The sequence below is a fragment of the Carassius carassius genome, chromosome 36, assembly GCF_963082965.1.
Source record: "Carassius carassius chromosome 36, fCarCar2.1, whole genome shotgun sequence".
NCBI classification, from domain to species: Eukaryota; Metazoa; Chordata; class Actinopteri; order Cypriniformes; family Cyprinidae; genus Carassius; species Carassius carassius.
Window position 1 is genome coordinate 6,371,218 of NC_081790.1, and position 20,408 is coordinate 6,391,625.

At 36.4% G+C, this 20,408-nt stretch overlaps 1 protein-coding gene across 1 annotated transcript in view; it reads right to left on the reverse strand.

Annotated features, from left to right (window-relative positions):
• LOC132117001 (potassium/sodium hyperpolarization-activated cyclic nucleotide-gated channel 1-like) overlaps positions 1-20,204 on the reverse strand; it is a 98,746-nt gene extending 78,542 nt beyond the window's left edge. Inside the window, exons 1-2 of the mRNA XM_059525983.1 lie at positions 19,643-20,204; positions 10,109-10,532 (exon numbers count right to left, since the gene is read on the reverse strand). Of these exons, the coding sequence (XP_059381966.1) occupies positions 10,109-10,532; positions 19,643-19,998 (780 nt within the window). The 5' untranslated portion in view covers positions 19,999-20,204. The remainder of the gene's footprint in view (positions 1-10,108; positions 10,533-19,642) is intronic.
• Between the last annotated feature and the right edge of the window lie 204 nt (positions 20,205-20,408).

Sequence of the window (20,408 nt, forward strand, 5' to 3'; positions counted from 1 at the left end):
CAGCAACCTTCTTGCCAAGGAGATAGATAATGAATTATTGAATCAGATCCCACATCGGCAGTTTGTGGGGATTTATCCAATGCCATAGGAAAAAAAAGACTGTTGTGGTTGTTTCTTTGTTTTTTATCATTAGTGGTGTATCAAAGCATGCAGTTTGTAGAAATCACTTTACGAAATCATGCAAAAATAGATTTTGCTTGGAAAAAAGGTAAAAGAAAAAAAAAACCTGAAAAAAGGTATCACAGGTTCCAAAAACTATTAAGTAGCGCAACTGTTTCCAACACTGATAATAAATCAGCAAATTACAATGATTTCTCAAAGGTCATGTGACACTGAAGACTTGATGAAAACTGGAAACTGATGAAAATTCAGCTCTGCCACCACTGGAATAAATTATATTTTAAAGTATATTAGAAAAAAAAAACATTATTTTAAATTGTTATAATATTTCACAATATTACTGTTTTCACTTCATTTTTTATTAAATTAATGCAGACTTGATGAGCAAAAAAGATTTTCATTTTTCAAAAAGCTTATAAACCATTCAGAATGAGTTTTTTTGAGAAAGTAAAAATGCACAAGTTTCCTGTGAGGGTTAGGGTTAGGGTTAGGTGTAGGGTTGGTGAAGGGCCATAGAAAATACAGTTTGTACAGTATAAAAACCATTACGCCTATGGGATGTCTCCACTTTCCACAAAAACAAACGTGTGTGTGTGTGTGTGTGTGTGTGTGTGTGTATACCTACTTAACCGTATTTTTGGGACTAATTTGTACCCAAAAGTGAGCGAAATCTGACAAAATCACCAAAAAAACTTCCATTTGAGGATGATCTCATTTGTAAAACTGGTATAAAAAAAAAGTAAAAATATTTTTTATTTTAATGGTAAAAATGCAGAAAGGTTTCTGTGAGGGGTAGGTAGGGATCGAAATAAAACATGAAATTCTAAAGCCAAAACACTGAAATGGTATTTTCTTATAAAACGTACTCCAATCTTTCTAAAAACTTTTATAAATTTTTAAAAACTGTAAATAAAACAGTATTTCCAGTCATTACATATGTGCATAAAATTTAATGCACATCAGGTTCACTGCATTTGTAACACTCAATGAACAGATGTTACTGTACATCTAAGCTGTGCATTAAAATCTACGCTGAGGTGTGTAAGACCATGATGCATAAGCATATGTGTAATTTCAGTGTGTCAGGCGCTATAGATATACATACGCACACAAACATACATAAAACCAGAACAGACAGGCAAAGAGACCGAAAGAGACAGAGCATGAGACTCCGAACACTGCGGGTGAAACCATCTTCCAGTTGCTCTAAACTCACTGAAGAATGAAGCAGCAATGTAGTAATTTGCTTTGAGTAAGAGATTGATTCAGCATCATTTTCTGTTTTTCCCAGCATCCCCTGTTCTCCTTTGGGGCGATGGGAGGCTGGTGCTCACGGGCAACGATCGACGAAATGACTAGTCCTTGTTTATCCTCCTGCGAGCTTCAGTGCCGCTGTTTGCCTGCTCTTCCATACGGTGCAGTTTTGGGCAAAGATTAATAGTTAATTGAGAGGAAGAGAGGAGAAATTGCGTTAGCATTCCTGGACAAAGGGAGCCTCTTGAGAAATCTAATTAAGCAAAGACACACAAGTTTAAAGAGCAAGGAAAAAGTGAATGGGACAAAAAACAACCTGGCCCTTGGAATTTATCTTCTCAAAGTATGACTACAGATCTGCACATGCAAGGGAGGTCAGCAGAATTTGAAAAGAAAATATTTACAAGCAAGGAATTTTTGCTAAAATGACTGCTAAAATTTATTAACGAGATAATCTGTGTATGTATATGTAATATTTTATATATAAATAAAGTAAATATAAGTGATATAATAATACAATATAATTATGTACTTTATAATTTTTTTCTACAGATTGAGAACTGTGTGTGATTGTGATTTTGGATAGGCCGCAAATTCTATTAAAACAACATACAAAGTGAGTGTGAAAATTGTGAACTGGCACATTTTACATGAAAAAAAAAGAAAAAAAAAAAATATATATATATAACTTTTTATTATTATTATTATTATTATTTTATTTTATTTTTTAAGAAATTATCAGTATCATCAAAACTGTGTAGAGATGTCTGTGAAAATCGAGAAAAAAAAAGAAATTGGAAATGCATTCCAATAATCTCTGATTTAAAGATCAAAAAAGATCTGCACATTTCATTCCGGGATTCACTAGATTTAGTTGATACTGACGTTAAGAGGTCTGTTAAACATGAATAAATATAAAGTCTTATTATACTTAAAATCCAATCATACCTTACATAATATCAAGTTACTATAAGTGTACATTGTTGTTTGAGAATGAATCTCATTTACAGACATGAATTAGATTCTCAGGCCTGCATTGGACTTCCAAGCCATTAAAACAAACTTCCTGCTAAAGAGACCTGCCATTACCAAACAGCCAGTCACATACACTCGCCACGTGATGAGAGCTTTTAGCCTGCTGAGGAAGACAGACAGCTTACACACACACACACACACACACACACACAGAGTGATGAGGATATTCAGTGGCTCAAGAGGCTTGTGTGAGTGAGCATGTGCAGAAACAATACTTTAGCCAATTATGAGCGACACTTTAACCTGCTATTTGCATATCAGCATTTTTTTTGAATATAATAACGATGCTGAAAATTCAGCTTCTACATCACAGGAAAAAATTGTTTTTTTAAATATATAAAAACAGAAAAACTTTATTTTAAACTGTAATAATATTTTTTTTACTGTAATAAATGTAGCTTTGGTTAGCATAAGAGACATAAAAGTTGATATAAAAAATATGAAAGCAGTTTTTAGGCTGTTTTATTTGCCCTCATGTTAGCACACAATAAATAAGTAAATAAGTTTCTTCCAAATCTGAGAAAAATGACTTCACATACAGTAAATCACTGGATTCGTGCTATCAAGATAACCAGCTCAAGCTGACTCAGCCCAATTCTGCTTTCAGGGAGCGGATGCTGATAGAAGACGTCCTGCTCTCGCATCTTAAAGGTGTGACTGAACTGTTTGTGCTACGGTTTCTAATCCTTGGCACAGATGCAAGATCTCACTGATTAGACAAACAGGCAATATCCTCACCTGCCCTCAACCTAGCATTACCTCCTGACTCCTGTGCAGCACACAGGGGCGGGACGTTTGTGGAGAAGGGATGAGTCACCAGAAACAGACACAGGTGTTTTGAAAAACACACAGGTGGACGACAAAACACATTCTGACTAACAACACAGGAAACCAACCAGAATTATGTAGTCGCTTCTCAGGAGCAGCATTTACTCTGGGATTTGGTGACATTTTGTTGTAGAAAGGACAGTATTGACCTGTCGATTGTGACATTTGAATGCACCGTGTATTTCTGAGTTGCTGAACACCTAGACAGTCGTCAAACAAACATGCTTTAAAATGAATCAAGTTACAATGATAGGAATATTAAATATATTATGGGATCTTCAAGGCTTCTCAGTTTGTACAAACAAATAATAGACATTTCTACAGTTATGCACTTTTAGTCTAATAATAATAGGTTGCATTACAAATTATAATCAAATTATTAAATTGTTCATTTATTTTATCTTCTAACATTTATTTCAATCAAATATGTATTTAATTATTTAGATTATGTATTATTTTAATTTCTTATTCATTAATTTTAATTATTATTTATCATATTACTAAATAATACTATAATGTTATTATTATGAATTAATGTGAATAATTATGATATTTTTTTAATTGTTATTGAATTATTTTTTATTGTTAGTATTTATTTTATTTAGATAAGAATTCAATTATTAATTAGTATTAAGAATTATAAGGTTAATATTGTTAATATGAAAATGTATTTGCAGTAATTCTTTTAATCAAATAATAATGGCATTATCTATTCAGTTATTAATGTATTATTTTAATGTTTTGATAATTTAATATTTTAATGTAATATTTTAAAAATTAATTAAATAAACTTTTTTAAATGTATCTGTTTATTTGTTAATATAAACAGTTATTTGTTTGTTGTTAATTGATTGATTGATTGATTAATTGATTGAACTACGCATTTAACCTATTTAAATGTCGATTTTGAAAATACTTATTTATTTCCATTTTTATTTTAAATTAATAAACTGATAATTGATTCTTTAGTTCAAGGCTTTTTTCAAGGGCAAAGTCCATTTGGAAACCTGTACAATAACCCCAAGGATCCTCACTGTCCTAAAAAAAAAAAAAAAACCTGCATGTAAAAACTGGGTTTTGTCAGATGACTCATCTTCAGACCAGTTTACTAACACTGGCATCATTAAGTACCTCTCTCCTACGGTGCTCTTTCTTTCCTATGTGAGCTCAGATCGTGGGTCTGACTTGCCCCTTTTAGATCAATTTACCAGCTCACTGATGAATCATTCTGCTTAATTTTCTCCCAGGTTGAGACATACTTAAAGAGACAGCATCATCTGACTTGTTCATGATCTTCTGTGATCTTCTGTTTGATTCGGATGCATGATGTGGTTTAAATGCAACACCCATTTAAATAAATTAAGGTTTGTTCAATTTTCACCCTCTCTCCACAGACTGTTTTTTCTACTGTATCTTTAAGACTTCTATATGTCAATAGCTCTGTTATGCTCGGCAAACCTCTGTTTATTGGCATACTTTTTTTTTTTTTTCATATATTTTATTGGAAAAAGCATTTAAACAACATCTGCAACATGACACAACACAAGTCTCCATGCCATATTTTCAAGAATAAACAATTCAGAATAACAGTCCTTTTATGGTTTTATCCCATATCCCTCCCTAGCACCCACCCTCATGATAGCCAGTCAGACATACAAACAAAACCAAATAAGTAGGATAGAAAGACTAAGTAAACTTAAAAATAATTAAATGATAAAAAAAAAAAAAAAATTAAAGTTAGAGGTTAGTTGCCGATACCTAGGACGCTGTGCCAGGCTGCTAGGGTTCATGGATTAGCAGGAATCATGAGGGTTATTAATCGATTTCCCATATAGTGTAGCTTATGGTGTGATTTATTGGCATACTTAACACCGTCGTTTATCAGGACAGACCAAGCATGTAAATACTGAATATGCATTGATATGTGAATATTGCAAGGTGAATGTGCATATGGATGTGATATCATAACATGGATGTGATATCATAACATAGTTTGGAATTGATGAAGTATGGATGTATGGATGTTAATAATTGCATATTAACAATATTCCTGCTGTTTTTGTTTCTGCTGAGACATTTTTATATGAATTTGGACTGCAAATGCTATATATATATATAATGTCCTGGCAGTGACAAATAACTTGTTTTATATTTAATTACATTAATGTTATAAGTTAAGATTTACAAGAAACTGCTACTATGTTAAAGGAATACTGCAGTAAAAAAAGCATCTTATTTGTTTGCAAACCAAATGTTATTGCACTTTTGTTCATATAGCAGTACTTTTAAATGAAAAAGTGCACAATACACTACAGACAATCATGCAATTAATCACGATTAAAACATTTAATCATTGCCCAGCACTATATATATATATATATATATATATATATATATATATGTGTGTGTGTGTGTGTGTGTGTGTGTGTGTGTGGATGGCTGGTTTAGATGGTGAAGTTACCTGTGCTAGGCAATGAGAGGGAACAGCTGTGTTTTGTTGTGGGTTCTACAATGATACACACACACACACACACACACAAACACCATCAGGCCTCCAGAGCTGACAAAACGCTGGTGTGAGAGCAAATGGACAGATGTCACCCTCATTGACTTGGGGATTCGAGCGCTCACTTGTCTCCCCACCCTCGTCTGTTTATTTTTCCAAAATCACACTGAATGTCCAATCCCTCCTGTTTTTTCTCCATTACCTCTTTTCTTTCCATTCTTTCCTTTTATTATACTGTACCGCCCATGCATGTTGTTCTCTCTGTCCCAATCCAAATAGCATAAGATAAGCTTTTAAGACCATTTCAGAGACAGAATATAAAGCATGAATGATGATCCCTTTGGAGAGAAAAGAGAAGCTTCTATAACATGTCATTTTGTCTCAGTTACCCATGGCAGCTATGATAGCCTTTGAGGAGAATACTAATGGTTGTGAATTAAGTTCAGCTGCTACTTCTTGTTTATGTAACTGTTGTATTAAAACAATGCCACTATAATACACTACTATTCAACAGTTTGAGGCCAGTAATATTGAGAAATGTTTAGCAAGGGCAGATTAAAGTGATTATAAATCACAGTAAAGACATTAAAAATGTTACAATAGATTTACTGTATACTGTATTTAAATACATGCTGTTCTTTTAATCTTTATGTTTCTTTAAAGAATGTATTTACAAAAATATTAAGTGTTTTCAACAATGATGATAATAAGAAAAGTTTCTTGAGCAGCAAATCGGCATATTAGAATGATTTCTGAAAGATCGTGTAACACTAAAGACTGGAGTAATGATGCTAAAAAAAAATCAGCTTTGCATAACAGAAATAAAATACTTTTTAAAATGTATTCAAATAGAAAACAGGTATTTTGAATTGTAATAATATATCACTATTTTACTGATCAAATAAATGCCTCGGTGAGCACAAGACACAAAATATAAAAAAAATCTTACCAACTCCAAACCTTTAAACGGTAATGTTATTACAAAACAATTAAAAGATCGGATGTGACATAGTCTATCTATCACTATTCTATTATAAATCAAAACAGAAAGATTCCTGTGAACACAGTTCTACAGTGTTGAATCCCTGAAAAGTTATAGCAAGGAATGTAAGGAATTCTGGTCAACAGACCTTATTCAGGAAACACGAGCAGAATGAATTGTATGTGAAACCATTGTTATGCAAATGGGTGCATTCAGTTCAAAGGATTTACAAACCATTCACACAAAAATAATATAGAAAACCATATTCGTATACATATGTGCCCACTATTCCACCTCCCCTACCCCATATTGAGGCATCTTATCAGGAGAAACAGAGAGAAAGAGAGAAACAGACATAGAGGAAGTGAGAGACAGGAAGTAAAAGAGTAATAAAATAGGGTGTAAATTAAGTGTAAATTAAAATAAGCAATTCTAGATAATGCAAAGAAGAAGGAGTAGGTAAGGAAATTAGTATGAGATATGAAGAAGGGAAAGAGATATGCATGTGCATAAAGTATATGTATAAGAAACAGATGTTAGATTGCATTTGCATGAGCAACCCAATATAACCACATTTTCTGTAAACCTTTCAAGCTTTACCGAACAATCATGTCTGCTCTGCGTCAACCTCTTGATTCACACTCCAGGTTTGATTAAAGCCCATTTAGACTCTGCACCATGTCACACTGCGGCATCGTGATCCATGCGCTAACTCACGCCAGATCAGGGTACTGTGACTTCATTCAACATGGCGGTAAATCCACAGAGGCATATACACTGTGGAATATAGCACACAGACCTGCTCTCGGCAGGATTTGGACAGAGATAATGAACCCTGGAATCACAGCATGTGCCAGGAGCACAACCCGATGTTTGTTCCTGACAATCAAAACATCTGTCTGAGAAGAGGGTGGGGAGGTTAACAGCTAACTGAGTGTGGAAATATGCAGTAATGCATTTAACATGTATAGATATAAATATGCAAGTAGCACTCATATGACAATGAGAGGTCAGAAAGGAAGACAGGGAGAGATAGGGCTGATAGTCATTTCCCAGAATGCATCAGTGCAGCATGAGAGAGGGGAAATGGTGTGTATAATGCGGATGCTTCCGGGGATGCCGTAAATAAGTGCTTAGTAAGCCTCTGGTCCATTTTAGCCTGTGGTTCTGGATTACTACTTTAAAATGTACATTTTACTGCATTAGTTGGTCATAGCTAGGTCATATTTATGGTTAATGGTTCAACCACACACTTAAACTTAACATTTTCACGTTTCTCGCCCCAAAATATTAATATTTAGATGTGAATGACACCTCGTGGCTTTTTGAGATGAGATGTGCTATTAATATTCTAAGCCATCTGACTTATCATTTTGCATGGTGGATATTAAAACAACCTGGGCTACTAAGAAAAGCATGCCTCTGATTTTCCAGCTTTAAAACACCAATGACATATATTCCTTTAACTAATTATAATTACAGGGGGATTATTGATTAATAAAGACTTATTTTTGCAGCGTTTCTTGCATAATACTAATGATGCTATCACCTTAAAATTGTTATCACGGTGCATGATTTGTAAACAGACACATTTTGACAATGGCGTCACATCAATACCTCCATATGTAAGGCTTTTCCAATGTGGTAAACTTGCTTTTTAGTCCAGCTACAGTAGTAACAGTGTTGCATTTGCAATGTAAAACTCCCAAGTATGAGTCCTATGTCACGAAACTTGATGAATAAGCTAAAATGCTGTTGTTGCTTCAACAAATGTGTTTTAGCTCAAGTTTGGTTTTCTTAATATTATTACTAGATTAATATTACAACTAGATTTACATTGACTTCAGTGGGCTATTTTAAATTGGACAATTAAGTAACCACCCAAATCATACTAGAAACCAAATAGCAATACCTTATAAACCACATAGCAACACCTTGGGATCATGATGGTGAGTTCATGGCTGTGTTTTTAGCATTAGGTGTTTTTGACAATGTTTTTGTTTTCTCTCTGCATACAAGCATGCTAATGGAGACCCTCTCTTAACTAATCCAATGATAGATTGCAGCAGAAAACAATAGTAATGAATCAGCCGTGATTACTGTCAGCCACATTAGGGACCCACTTTATATTAAGTGGCCTTAACTACTATGTACTTACATTTTAATTAATAATTTAGTACAATGTACTTATTGTGTACATACATGTTTTTACATTGTACTTATATAAAAAAAACTACATGTAATTACATCTGTATTTAATTTCTGTAATTACATTTATAATTACACTGTTGACCCATACTTTACACCTTAACCCACCCTTAAACTTACCCATACCTCCAACCCTCTCCCTAACCTTACCCATATCCCACCTCAATAGCAGCAAAAGTGTTTCAAAATACAATATGAACACATTAAGTACATTGTACTTATTTTTTATGTAAGTACATAGTAGTTAAGGCCACCTAATATAAAGTGGGACCCATTAGCTTGTTTTACTCTTCCTAAGAGGTACATCTGTATTTCAATTAGGTAAGATCAGAAAACGTAGACTCTGCTTTCTACCAGTCCAGACTTGGGTGTCTGCCAGCTGAAGAGGAAGACGAACTGGCTTTAAGAGTTTAATAACACGCAGGGCACCAAAACAAAGAGAGATCTCTTCCTTCTCCAGCTTTCAAACCTCCTCGACACCCCTGATGTTGCATTTGTATCTTGGAATTATTATTTTTTTGTATCAAGCAACAGTGAGAAAAGGTTGTCTGAGTTGGGTTAACTTTCATAACATAAGCTGTAATTTATACTGTACAACTGGCTAGGGATAATAGCAGGTGGGAAGCAGAAACATGCAGTATCTTTCTGGCGAAAGTGACCTTAAAGTGCAACAACACTCTTGTGAAACCAGCCAGTTGGGGAGGGCTTGCAAACCATATGCATCATGTGAAGATTAATGCTTTGTATTTTAACTTAGGTTGTCTCAGACAGAGGTGGGAATGAAGTTCTCTAGCACGAATGCAGAGGCATTTCATAGTTTTGCTCAACTGCTCTGCGTTAAAGATGTCTGTTCCTCTTCCACCTCTTGCTCTTAAGGTGTTGCCGAGGGCTTAGTGGCAGATATGCTTACCTTAACCCCCAAATAAGTATCTCCACCTCTAAAGAGTGTGTGCCAGAGGTCTTGGAGAGGGGTACATGCTGTAAAACAACACCTGAGCTCAAAGAACCTTGGGTTGATTGTGTCAAACACATGCACACACAACTAAACATGCACAACATCAACTAACATCTCTTTTTGTTCATACTAGACACTAGAAAATCCAAGATGTGTTACTAAAGGCCATCTGCGTCATAGCTCGTTCACTCACACACTCATACACACACTGTCCCCTCACCTCCTCCCACTGGTGGATGTATCTGATGAGGCGTGAAAGCCTGAGAAGACGGAGCAAGCTGAGGATTTTGGTGAAGCGTACGATACGCAGCGCTCGGGCCGTCTTGTAGACTTCCGAATCGAAGCCTTTCTCCACTATTAGAAAGATATAATCCACCGGGATGGAGGACAGGAAGTCTACCACGAACCAGCTCTTCAGGTAGTTCATCTTAATGACCTTTGGGTCCAGGATGATCTCTGAGCTCTCCTCGTTCACAATTCCCGTTCGGAAGTTCATGACAAGATCCACCAGGAAGATGGTGTCCGAGGCCACGTTGAAGATGAGCCAGCTGGTGGTGGTTTGCTCAGAAAAGAAGGTTATTCCCACAGGAATGATAATTAGATTCCCCATCATCATGATGAGCATTATCAAGTCCCAGTAGAACCTGCAGGGGAGACAGAAAGTGACGTGTTAAACCGTTTTTCTCCCAGCAAAAATAACAAATGAAAAATTGGTTGCTTTTCGATTCATGAGTGCAGATTTGAATTGATTTGCCCACAACTTACAGGAAATTGAATTGGATTATGAATTAGAATGACTGGAAGAGGAGTCTTCTGAACTGCAGTTCAACACAGTAAAATGCATTATGGGAAAATATCTATACACCTTCACATAATTGATTTTCACATGTATGATTTTCATTGAATTTCAATTTTAATTCTGTGTACTTTCATCTAAATTTGAAATGCAATTTTTTACTTTCTGTTTGCTACCTCAATTCAAACTGGAATTTCTAAAGAATTCTCTTTTCTCTTCTGAATTGCACATGACCCTCCAGCTCATACCAGCATGAATTTCCTGGTTTGGATACATCGGCATCCCATTCTGAAGACCAGCATCCACAACATAGTATTTGGTCTTCTCTGTGTGTTTCTGGTCAAACTTATATCGCTTAACCATTTCGACTGCCTTATCTATCAAAGATTTACCCATAAATTGACTTTACAACCACTTCAAAAGCACTTTCACATTTCCTCCTATCCTGATTCTATTCCCGATAGCAGAAAAATGCTATCCCTGTTCAGGATGAAGATGATGTTGCAGGACTGGAAAGATTAAATTCCTGCTCTTTTCTGCTGGAATGCCCTCATTGCGACGGCCTTTAGATATTTGTGATGTTTCTCTGGGTTCTGTCTAACAGACTTCCTTCAGCGATCAGTACAGCTCGCGCCTGCAGTCCGCACATGATGCACTACATCTCATTTCCCTGTCGCTTTTGATATCACCGCCAACACTTCCTGCTGGATCGCCGGCCTGTGACAGCACAGCATGGCTCACGCTTTGCTCTCTGGATGAGGAGGCAAAGAGCCACAGGACCGAAAAGGCAAGAGGGCGATTGTAACATGAGAAGGTTTCCCTCTCTTATGTGAGAGTTGTATGTTTACAAGTGTCTGTGTGCGACATTCTTCTTTGCTTTGCTTGTACATACGCACAAAGCTAATTAAAGGTACAGGCTGTAATTGCTGAGGCAGCAGCCCTTGAACCCTCAGGAATTAGCTTGTGTTTTGAAAACATGTGAATGGAGCCACCATAAGGGTGAATGGATTCGTGGCAGCCATTTGAAAGTGTTTGTTGATGCAGTACCACTAGCGGCCTGCTGATCCCAGCAATTACACAGTTTGCACTTTATTAGTGTGTACTGCTAACAATCTAACAAGGTAATAGAAGTATTAACTATCCTTTGTGTTCAAAACGTCTTAAAACAGCCCATTGGTTGAAGGATAAAACACAAATGATGTCAGCTGCTATATAGTAAACCTCATAAATAAACATTTCCATTTCAAATCAATGAACTATCCATTGAGCAAAGAATCAGAAAAACAATTAATCACAGTGTCCATGAAAATATTAAGCAGCACTATTTTGAATATTGATTATGATAAGAAATGTTTCTCAAGCAACAAATCAGAAAATTAGAATGATTTCTGAAGGATCATGTGACACTGAAAATGCTGATAATTCAGCTTTGCATCACAAGAATAAATTGCATTTTAAATGACATTAAAGTAGAAAATGTTTCTACAGTATAACAATATTACTGGTTTTACTGATTTTTTTTTTTTTTGTCAAATAAATGCAGATAAACGCTTCTTTTAAAAACATTTGAAAAGTCTTATCAACCCCAAAACTTTTGAATGGTAGTGTATCAGCATTATTAATTATGAGCATTTATCACTGCACTGGTATACCAGCGTTTTGTTTGTCAGCCTACAGTAAACCACTACACCATACATAATTCCTTTCTGATGTTAAATATTGATAATGTAAAATGTTATTTACATTTTAAAAAGCTCACAAAATGATTATCAGTTGTAGTTTGTGATACTCTGCAGTCTCAGCATGTCCTTCATTCTCTCTCTTCACCAGTGCATTGAACTCGTCAGAGATTTTCAGTTGCTTGGCAGAAGATACAGCGCACAGCTCGTACAGCGAGAAGAATCACATTATGATTTCAAACCTTCAGTGTTGCGTAACAAGACACCCAGTGTTGAACAGACATGCGAAGAATTGAAAGACAAAACGGCAGTATTTGGACTGACTGCTTATTTATTCCAGATATTCCAGATCTGACGGGGGGGGGGGGGGGGGGGGGGGGGGGAGGGGGTGACTTTGTATGCTTAATCCTCAAGATATCACAGTTTTTGTCATTTAATTTCAAATGTAATTGATCATCATCTTTGATGCTAATTTATCTGTTTTGATATCCACTGGTCAGGAAGATGCTTCTGATAAATAAGGAAATGTCAGTCTGCCTCCATTTTCATGTTCCGCAGTGTTTGTCTGCCTTGGCAGACCAGACATGTCCCTGAAATGTTTACAGACTCTGCAACACATATAAAACGTCCAGTCATAAATGAATGTTTTGCTTGTTTAGCACAGGTTAAAGACTTCCATTGTCGTTTCGCAAGCGCGAATCTAATGTTTGACAACAAGCCAAACCAAACACAAGTGAAGTAATTAGCGAACACTGCTACGTTGGTGGTATTACTCATGGCACCTAATGTGAAGAAATCTTTCTCAGCACACAGTGAAAAATAGCCGGTTTTTATGTCTGCCGTGAGCAGACATGAGTCACCTCTCTGAACGCTCTCTGATAGGAGTCAAGCAGACAATAGAAGAGATTTTTTTGCAATGCTGAAATGTTCAGAGGTCAATGTACTGTATATACACACACACACATACTGTAATAGCATTAATGTAGCCTCTGTGTCTTGTAAAAACCAAAGCCAGACATATTTTGACGGGCGCCGGACTGGCCTAGAGAACCACACAAAATGTCCTGGCCGCTGATAACGACATAACATCCATGAACTAAAATAGATGCTTTCAAGAATCCTATCTCAAGCTAAAAACCCCTGGCTGGTGCCTCTGATGAGGACGATGCACTTGGCTGTAATGGATCTGAGCAAATGAGAAAAGCTCTTGGCCTTGCTTTATAAATATCCACTGGTCTGGTATCAAATAATTGTCTGTGCTTCGGTCCAAACAGGGATCTTTGGTTAATAATTTCCACCTTGATTATTATTATTTATTTTATTTTATTTTGTTGTTTTTTGGGGGGGAGGCAGGGGCTCTAAAAAGATGAAAGAATTAATTATTTGATATTGCATCTGCTGTTGGTTGCAGTATAGCTGGAATTGTGAATGAATTGAGTACTCGTATTGAGAGAGGTTTGACAAGCCATTTTGCATTTGTAACTGTAGCCTTGACTACCAAATGACAGACAGGCTGTATTGTCATAGATGGGATGGTTGCCATGTGACCATCTGTCCTACTGGTGAATGCTAAAGACAAGTATAGAGGACGTGAACCTGACACCATGGTTGTATGTGCTCTGAATGAATGACTAAAATGAATTTGGAAAACTGCTACTCCTGTCATATATATATATAACAGCTTTGATGAGCTTAAAGGGACAGTTCAACTAAAAATTGAAAATCTTTTATCATTTACCCTTTGAACCAAATATTTTAATAAATAAAAAAGTTTAAAGTTTTTAAAGAGTTTCTTAAAGGGATAGTTCACCCAAAAATGTCAATTCTGTTAATAATAATAATAATAAAAATAAAAAAATATAAAATAAATAAAATTCATGGAGGTTTGGAACAATTGAGTTTACAATTTTTGGTGAACTATCCCTTTAAGAAACTTGAAACTGCAAAATGTCAAACGTTTTTATTTATTCCAATTATTGGTTACATATTATATAAAAAATATAAGATGATAAAATAATAATGTTTTATATATAAAAGATATATTCAGCATTACATCTGACAAGAAAAAATAAAACCAGACTTAGGCTATTTTAAGGGTACCAAGGGGCATCAATTTGGAAAGAGTGAGACACGCGCTCACAAAGACCTTCATTAGACTTTGGGACATGTCTTTGAGACAAGCCTCCAAAAAGCAACAGCAAAAAGCATTAATAATGCAAGACAAACTTGCATGCCCCTAAAAATAGAGGTTAATCTGGGTTTAGAAATCAGAGATAGGGAGAAGGAATCTGCTCACATACAAATCCTGCTTTTCCACAACCTGTGTGATTAATTTATAAGCCAGAGATTTTACCCAAGCTCATCCGTTACCTGACAAATCCTGCCTCCAGAAAAGAAAAAGAAAAAACATGCACAAAGTCACTTTAAACGGTGAAGGAATTCTGGGAAGGTGACGTCAGTCACGTCTGAAGACCTTCAATAAATTTTCCTTTCCCCGATGAAGAATTGTGACCACAGGAATAGGCTGGACAAACATGGAAAGCAAGAGACAGATGACATGCAATATGGAGGACCAATAAAAGAAATATACGACTGAGTCACGCGTGACAAAAGCCAATGACAAAAGAGCTCAGGCCACATCAAGTCAACCATAAGCCCTTTCTGAAAACAATGAATAATGAATCTTACTAACCTCCCATTAATCTTTAAAGAACCACACTGAGATATTGAGTTTCCTAATGCTTCAGAACCAAAACAGCACAGGTGAATGCTGTTGTCACTCATGTGGTGTTGCTGGTTCCAACATTTTGGTTCACAGCTGGAAAGTTATTGGAAGAAAATGAGCAAATTTCACAAAATTAACTGGAAAAAGCTTAGAAACAAAAGAGCAAATTCCCTGTGTGGGTGAGAAAGAAAAGCCATTGTAAATGAGCAGATGATACTGAAGCCTGCCAAGTGTAGCCAGTATCACACGGTTCAGGCTTTCAGCCATTAGAAACAATAATGACTGTCATCCTCCTATTCACTCTATTTTTCTTTCTGTCCACTGTCTCCCTCTTCATATCTTCTGTTTTCTCTTTTTCACCTGTTTTCTCCTTTTCTGGTTCTCTCTTTGATGTAAAGCCTATTTGGCAAGTGCGATCAAAGTGCACTCAATATCGTGTTTACCACCTGCAGAATTGAAGCATGGCCGTCTAAGAATGCTATGAAGTAGCTAGCACCGAATTAATTTATTAAAATAAAGACGGTGCCTTTTGGCTGTTCATAAAGAATGTTTTTTAGTAGCATTACTGTATTCATTTTTGTTTAAAATTATTACTGTTTTGCTTAAATTTTATGTCTATTTTAGTTTAATTTTAGTACTTAAGCTTATTTGATTTGATTTAAATTTTAGTTTTAGTCAAATTTTTTCCATGCTTTTGTGATTTTTATTAGTTTTTATTTGCTTTATTTTTTATTTATGTTTAAGTAATTAAGTAATTATGTTTAACATTTCAGTTTCCAAGACATTTCTAAGTTAGTTTTTTTTGTATTGTTACATGCTTTGAGATATTTATTAGTTTTTGTTTAAATTATTTGTTTTGCTTTGTTTTTAAAGTAATTTCAGTACTTCAACTTTAACTTTATGTTTCTGTTTCCTAGGAGACATTTCTATTTTTTGTGAATATTTTTTAAATTGAAATTTTCATGTAAATTTTAGTTTTAGTCATTTTATGTAATTTTTCATTGTTATTTGTTTTTAATTATTTATGTTTAATTATTTGCTTTATTTATATATATATATATAATATGAATTGCCTTTTCGTAAAATTACTCTTTCAAACCATCTGTATACAGAAATACAGAAATGTCACTTGATTAAAAAGTCTTTATACATGAAGTCCGTCATTTTCCAAAACACTCCCCCTGTCTGCCACTGGTTAGTCAAACACATAGTGTGGCCCCCAAATCACTCAATTGGTTGAAATAGTGTTGCTGAATTGGGACCCACTTTATATTAAGTGGCCTTAACTACTATGTACTTACATTTTAATTAATAATTTAGTACAATGTACTTATTGTGTACATACGTTTTTACATTGTACTAATATTTTTAAAAAACTTTACACCTTAACCCACCCTTAAACTTACCTATACCTCCAACCCTCTCCCTAACCTTACCCCTATCCCACCTCAATAGCAGCAAAAGTGTTTTACAATACAATATGAACACAATAAGTACATTGTACTTATTTTTTTATGTAAGTATAGTAGTTAAGGCCACCTAATATAAAGTGGGACCAGAAAAAATTTATGTTTTAATATAATTTATAAAAACAGATAATTTTCCTCTGCATACTGACATCTGTATTCTGGTATCAGAAAATGTACACACTTCAGCTTTAATTACTAAATTCTCAAAATTACCTCCTTAATAAGCTGTATATCGTATAATATGTTGTGACTGTTAAGCAGTCACGTCCTTTGTGCATTATGGCATAAAGGTCAATCAAGTTACATCACAGGGTTCAAAGTGATGTTAATCTCGTTCAGTGTGTGTTGGACATCTAATCCGATCTCACCTTCTCTCCTCCCTGTTTTGATGTTGGAGGGCTTTATACAAACCGTTCTGATCTGTTTCAGGGGTGGCGTAGCCTAGTGGTTAAAGACCTCATAGGTTGTATGATTTAATCCATGAACTATCCCCATTGTGCTCTTTAGCAGGTGGGTGGGGGGATGGTGGCTATGGGTAATAAGTGCACTGAGAGTCACATCCCATAAAAACATCAGCTAAATGTCAAGTAGTAGTTGCAAGTAGAAATGGATTTCCAGCAGACATAATGGGTAATTCATATGGTGCAGTATTGGCTGACATCTGTAACTACAAAAATACTGGATATGTTTGTGTTGTGATTACATACTTCAAAGGTACACCAGCCTTTTACTTGAGAAATTAGCTTTTGGACTCACTCAGGCACTTAATGGTAATAAATTATGGCTTGATTATTTGCACAAAGTTACATGATGGATCCCAATTTCAATACTGAACAGATGTCGCCATTTTTGCCAAGTCTCCTAGTAACATGAGAAACTGGCAATTTGTTGAGAAATATTAAGGTGTTTCTTTATTTCTTTACATGGTGTTAAACATCTTTTAAAAAATAATATTTTATTAAACCGAATAGATTTTTTTATAATGAGATGAACCGACTGTGTCACTTCCTGGAGGATGATGTCATTGATTTTGTAAGTTAAAGGGATTTTACAAGACTAACAAGAAAGTGACATTGAGGATACAAGAAAAACCGATAGGCTGATTATGAATTTGAATAATATTTCCCCAAAAAAAATGTGATTGGTGAATATATATATATACATTAAGAATGACCCTGCTTTGTAGTTAGGTAGTGACTTGGGAGTGCAACATCTGAGTTGTTTTGCTATAAAATGTTACACATGATATGCCAAAGCAAAGTACATCAAGTACATAAATAAATAAAACAGTGAGACAGGTGGGAGTCAACCTAATGACCCTGTATGGGATAGAGTTCTCCACATTAAGTAAGGGGAAGTCGTGGCCTAATGGTTAGAGAGTCAGACTGGCAATCGAAAGGTTGTGAGTTCGAGTCTCGGGTTGGCAGGAATTGTGGGTGGGGGGAGTGCATGTACAGTTCTCTCTCCACCTTCAATACCATGACTTAGGTGCCCTTGAGCAAGGCACCGAACCCCTAACTGCTCCCCGGGCGCCGCAGCATAAATGGCTGCCCACTGCTCTGGGTGTGTGTTCACAGTGTGTGTGTGTGTGTGTGTGTGTGTGTGTGTGTTATCACTGCTCTGTGTGTGTGCACTTTGGATGGGTTAAATGCAGAGCACAAATTCTGAGTATGGGTCACCATACTTGGCTGAATGTCACTTCACTTTCACTTTCATTCATAGACAGTGTTGGGGGCTGTTTTCAGCACCATGGAGAGCGTTAGAAACTCATGATCAGACACACCATTCTTTCTGTCTGTCTGTCTGTCTATCTATCTATCTATCTATCTATCTATCTATCTAATGTTTATCTATACAATTATGGTTAAAAAAAACAGAACTTTACTGTAATGCTTACATGTTTGCTTAAATTTTGTTTCAAGCATTTTGTTGACTGTATCATTTTAGTTCTTACCTTTATATGTCATGATATTTATTTCAGTAAAAAGTACAGAAAATGTTGAATCTACAGAAAATAACTCAGGTTGTTTAATTGAAAGCCATATAATGACTTAAAATTTATAAAAATTTACATCTCCAACAACTATGACAAATAATAATTTGAAAGAAATGTGGTGGTTTATACATAAAGAATTCGGGGAAAGTTCTGTTTCCCATAAATAAGGCGGTTGATATTTTTACTTATAAAATATTTTTTACAGTAAATATTTATACTGTAAAAAAAGTTTTGTATAATAATGTTTTACCATATATGGTAAAAGACATTTGTGCAGTATATATATTAATTTATCTATCCTCATGTCTGCATCTATCTATCTATCTATCTATCTTGTCTATACTGGTGCAAGGGGACGAGAAACTAACTGAAGACTTCAAACGTACAAGTGGACCAACAAACTCCAAATGATGCATAACAATATGAAATTACTCTGTTGCTTATGCAATAATTTCCTTCCTAACAAGCGATCTGCCAATAATCTAATGCCAAATGCCCAAATCTTTGCCCATAGGAGTCTAATTAAAAGTAGAAGTTGTGCATGAAACGTTCTTGTGGGGGGCATTGGGTTTGAAAATCTCCTCCATTCACCTGACTGACGCGATTAGCGCTAAACTGCTTTAGGTCAACTGTCCCAGTGCTAAAATTGGCATGGGCTGTTACTGGTGAGAGCCACATGGGATCATACAGAGCAACGAGATAAAACAATAGAATAATCCGCGTGCTTCTGCCTCAAAACAAGACGTGATCTCGCAGCCACCCTCCATCCTTCTCATCTCTCGGCAGACACTAACAGCTATGTGTTTACAATGCCAAAGAGTGGTGCATCATTCCCTGCGCGCACAAGCATACGCGTTTTACACAACAGCAGAATAGAATGCCCATGGCAGGTTGGAGACGTCCTATGATGACTGATTATTCACCGAGATGACATTCACCCCTACTCGTGCCAAGGGCATTGCGTGAGTTCAGGTTCTGGTTCCCCAAAACGTCACGCAAAGCAACCGCAATCGCGGCGCGCGGAGCACGCAGAGCCCATTTTACCGTGACCTGAGTGTGCGTGGGAAGGTGACTTTCCACACTCCTTACCTAAAATCACTATAGGGGTGAATGATCCAATATCCAGCCGTCTGCACTCTCTCCTGCTCTTTCTCCACGGCTTTCTGACTCCCGAACATCCGCAAGGAGAACTTATTCACCCCGGGCTGCATCATGGCTCCAAATTGCCGCTGCATAAACCCGGACTGCCTGGATGCTGCGTCCATATCGTCAAACCCGACCATGGCTTCTTCCCGGTCCCCCTTCGCACCCACTGAGTTGCCGTGGTCTTTCATGTTCTGGCTTCCCATGCTGTTCTTCATGATCGAGTCTTGCCTCTGGAACACATTATTCCCATCCGCTTTCTCTTCTTTGTTGCTCGAGAACGAATTGGATTTGTCTTCCATGACGGATTCAGAACGTGCTGTCTCCGGGTGTGGAGAACAGGCTACGCGTAAAAGTCGAAAGGAGCAGCTGGCGGCTCTTCTGTTTCATTGGACGTCCCTCAAACCACCGCTGCCTCCAGTGCGAGTGCTGCTGCACAACTGAGAGGCAGAGTAGTGGTGAACCCGACGGGATCAGCTTTCTTGGGCTGCTGCCATCTACTGTCTGGATTGAGCGCGTCCCGCTTCCCGTGGCTCTCCAAGCGTGTCGCGGACGCGGACGCACTGCCATAATGCGCTGCCTCCGATATGCGTCCAGGCTGAAAAGGTGCCAAAGGAATACGATTTGAACATGATGTTGTAGATGCAAATCAGGGTTATGTAAAGCATTTGGAAAGGGTTATGTTTTATGAGGTGAACTGAAATGGTAAGAT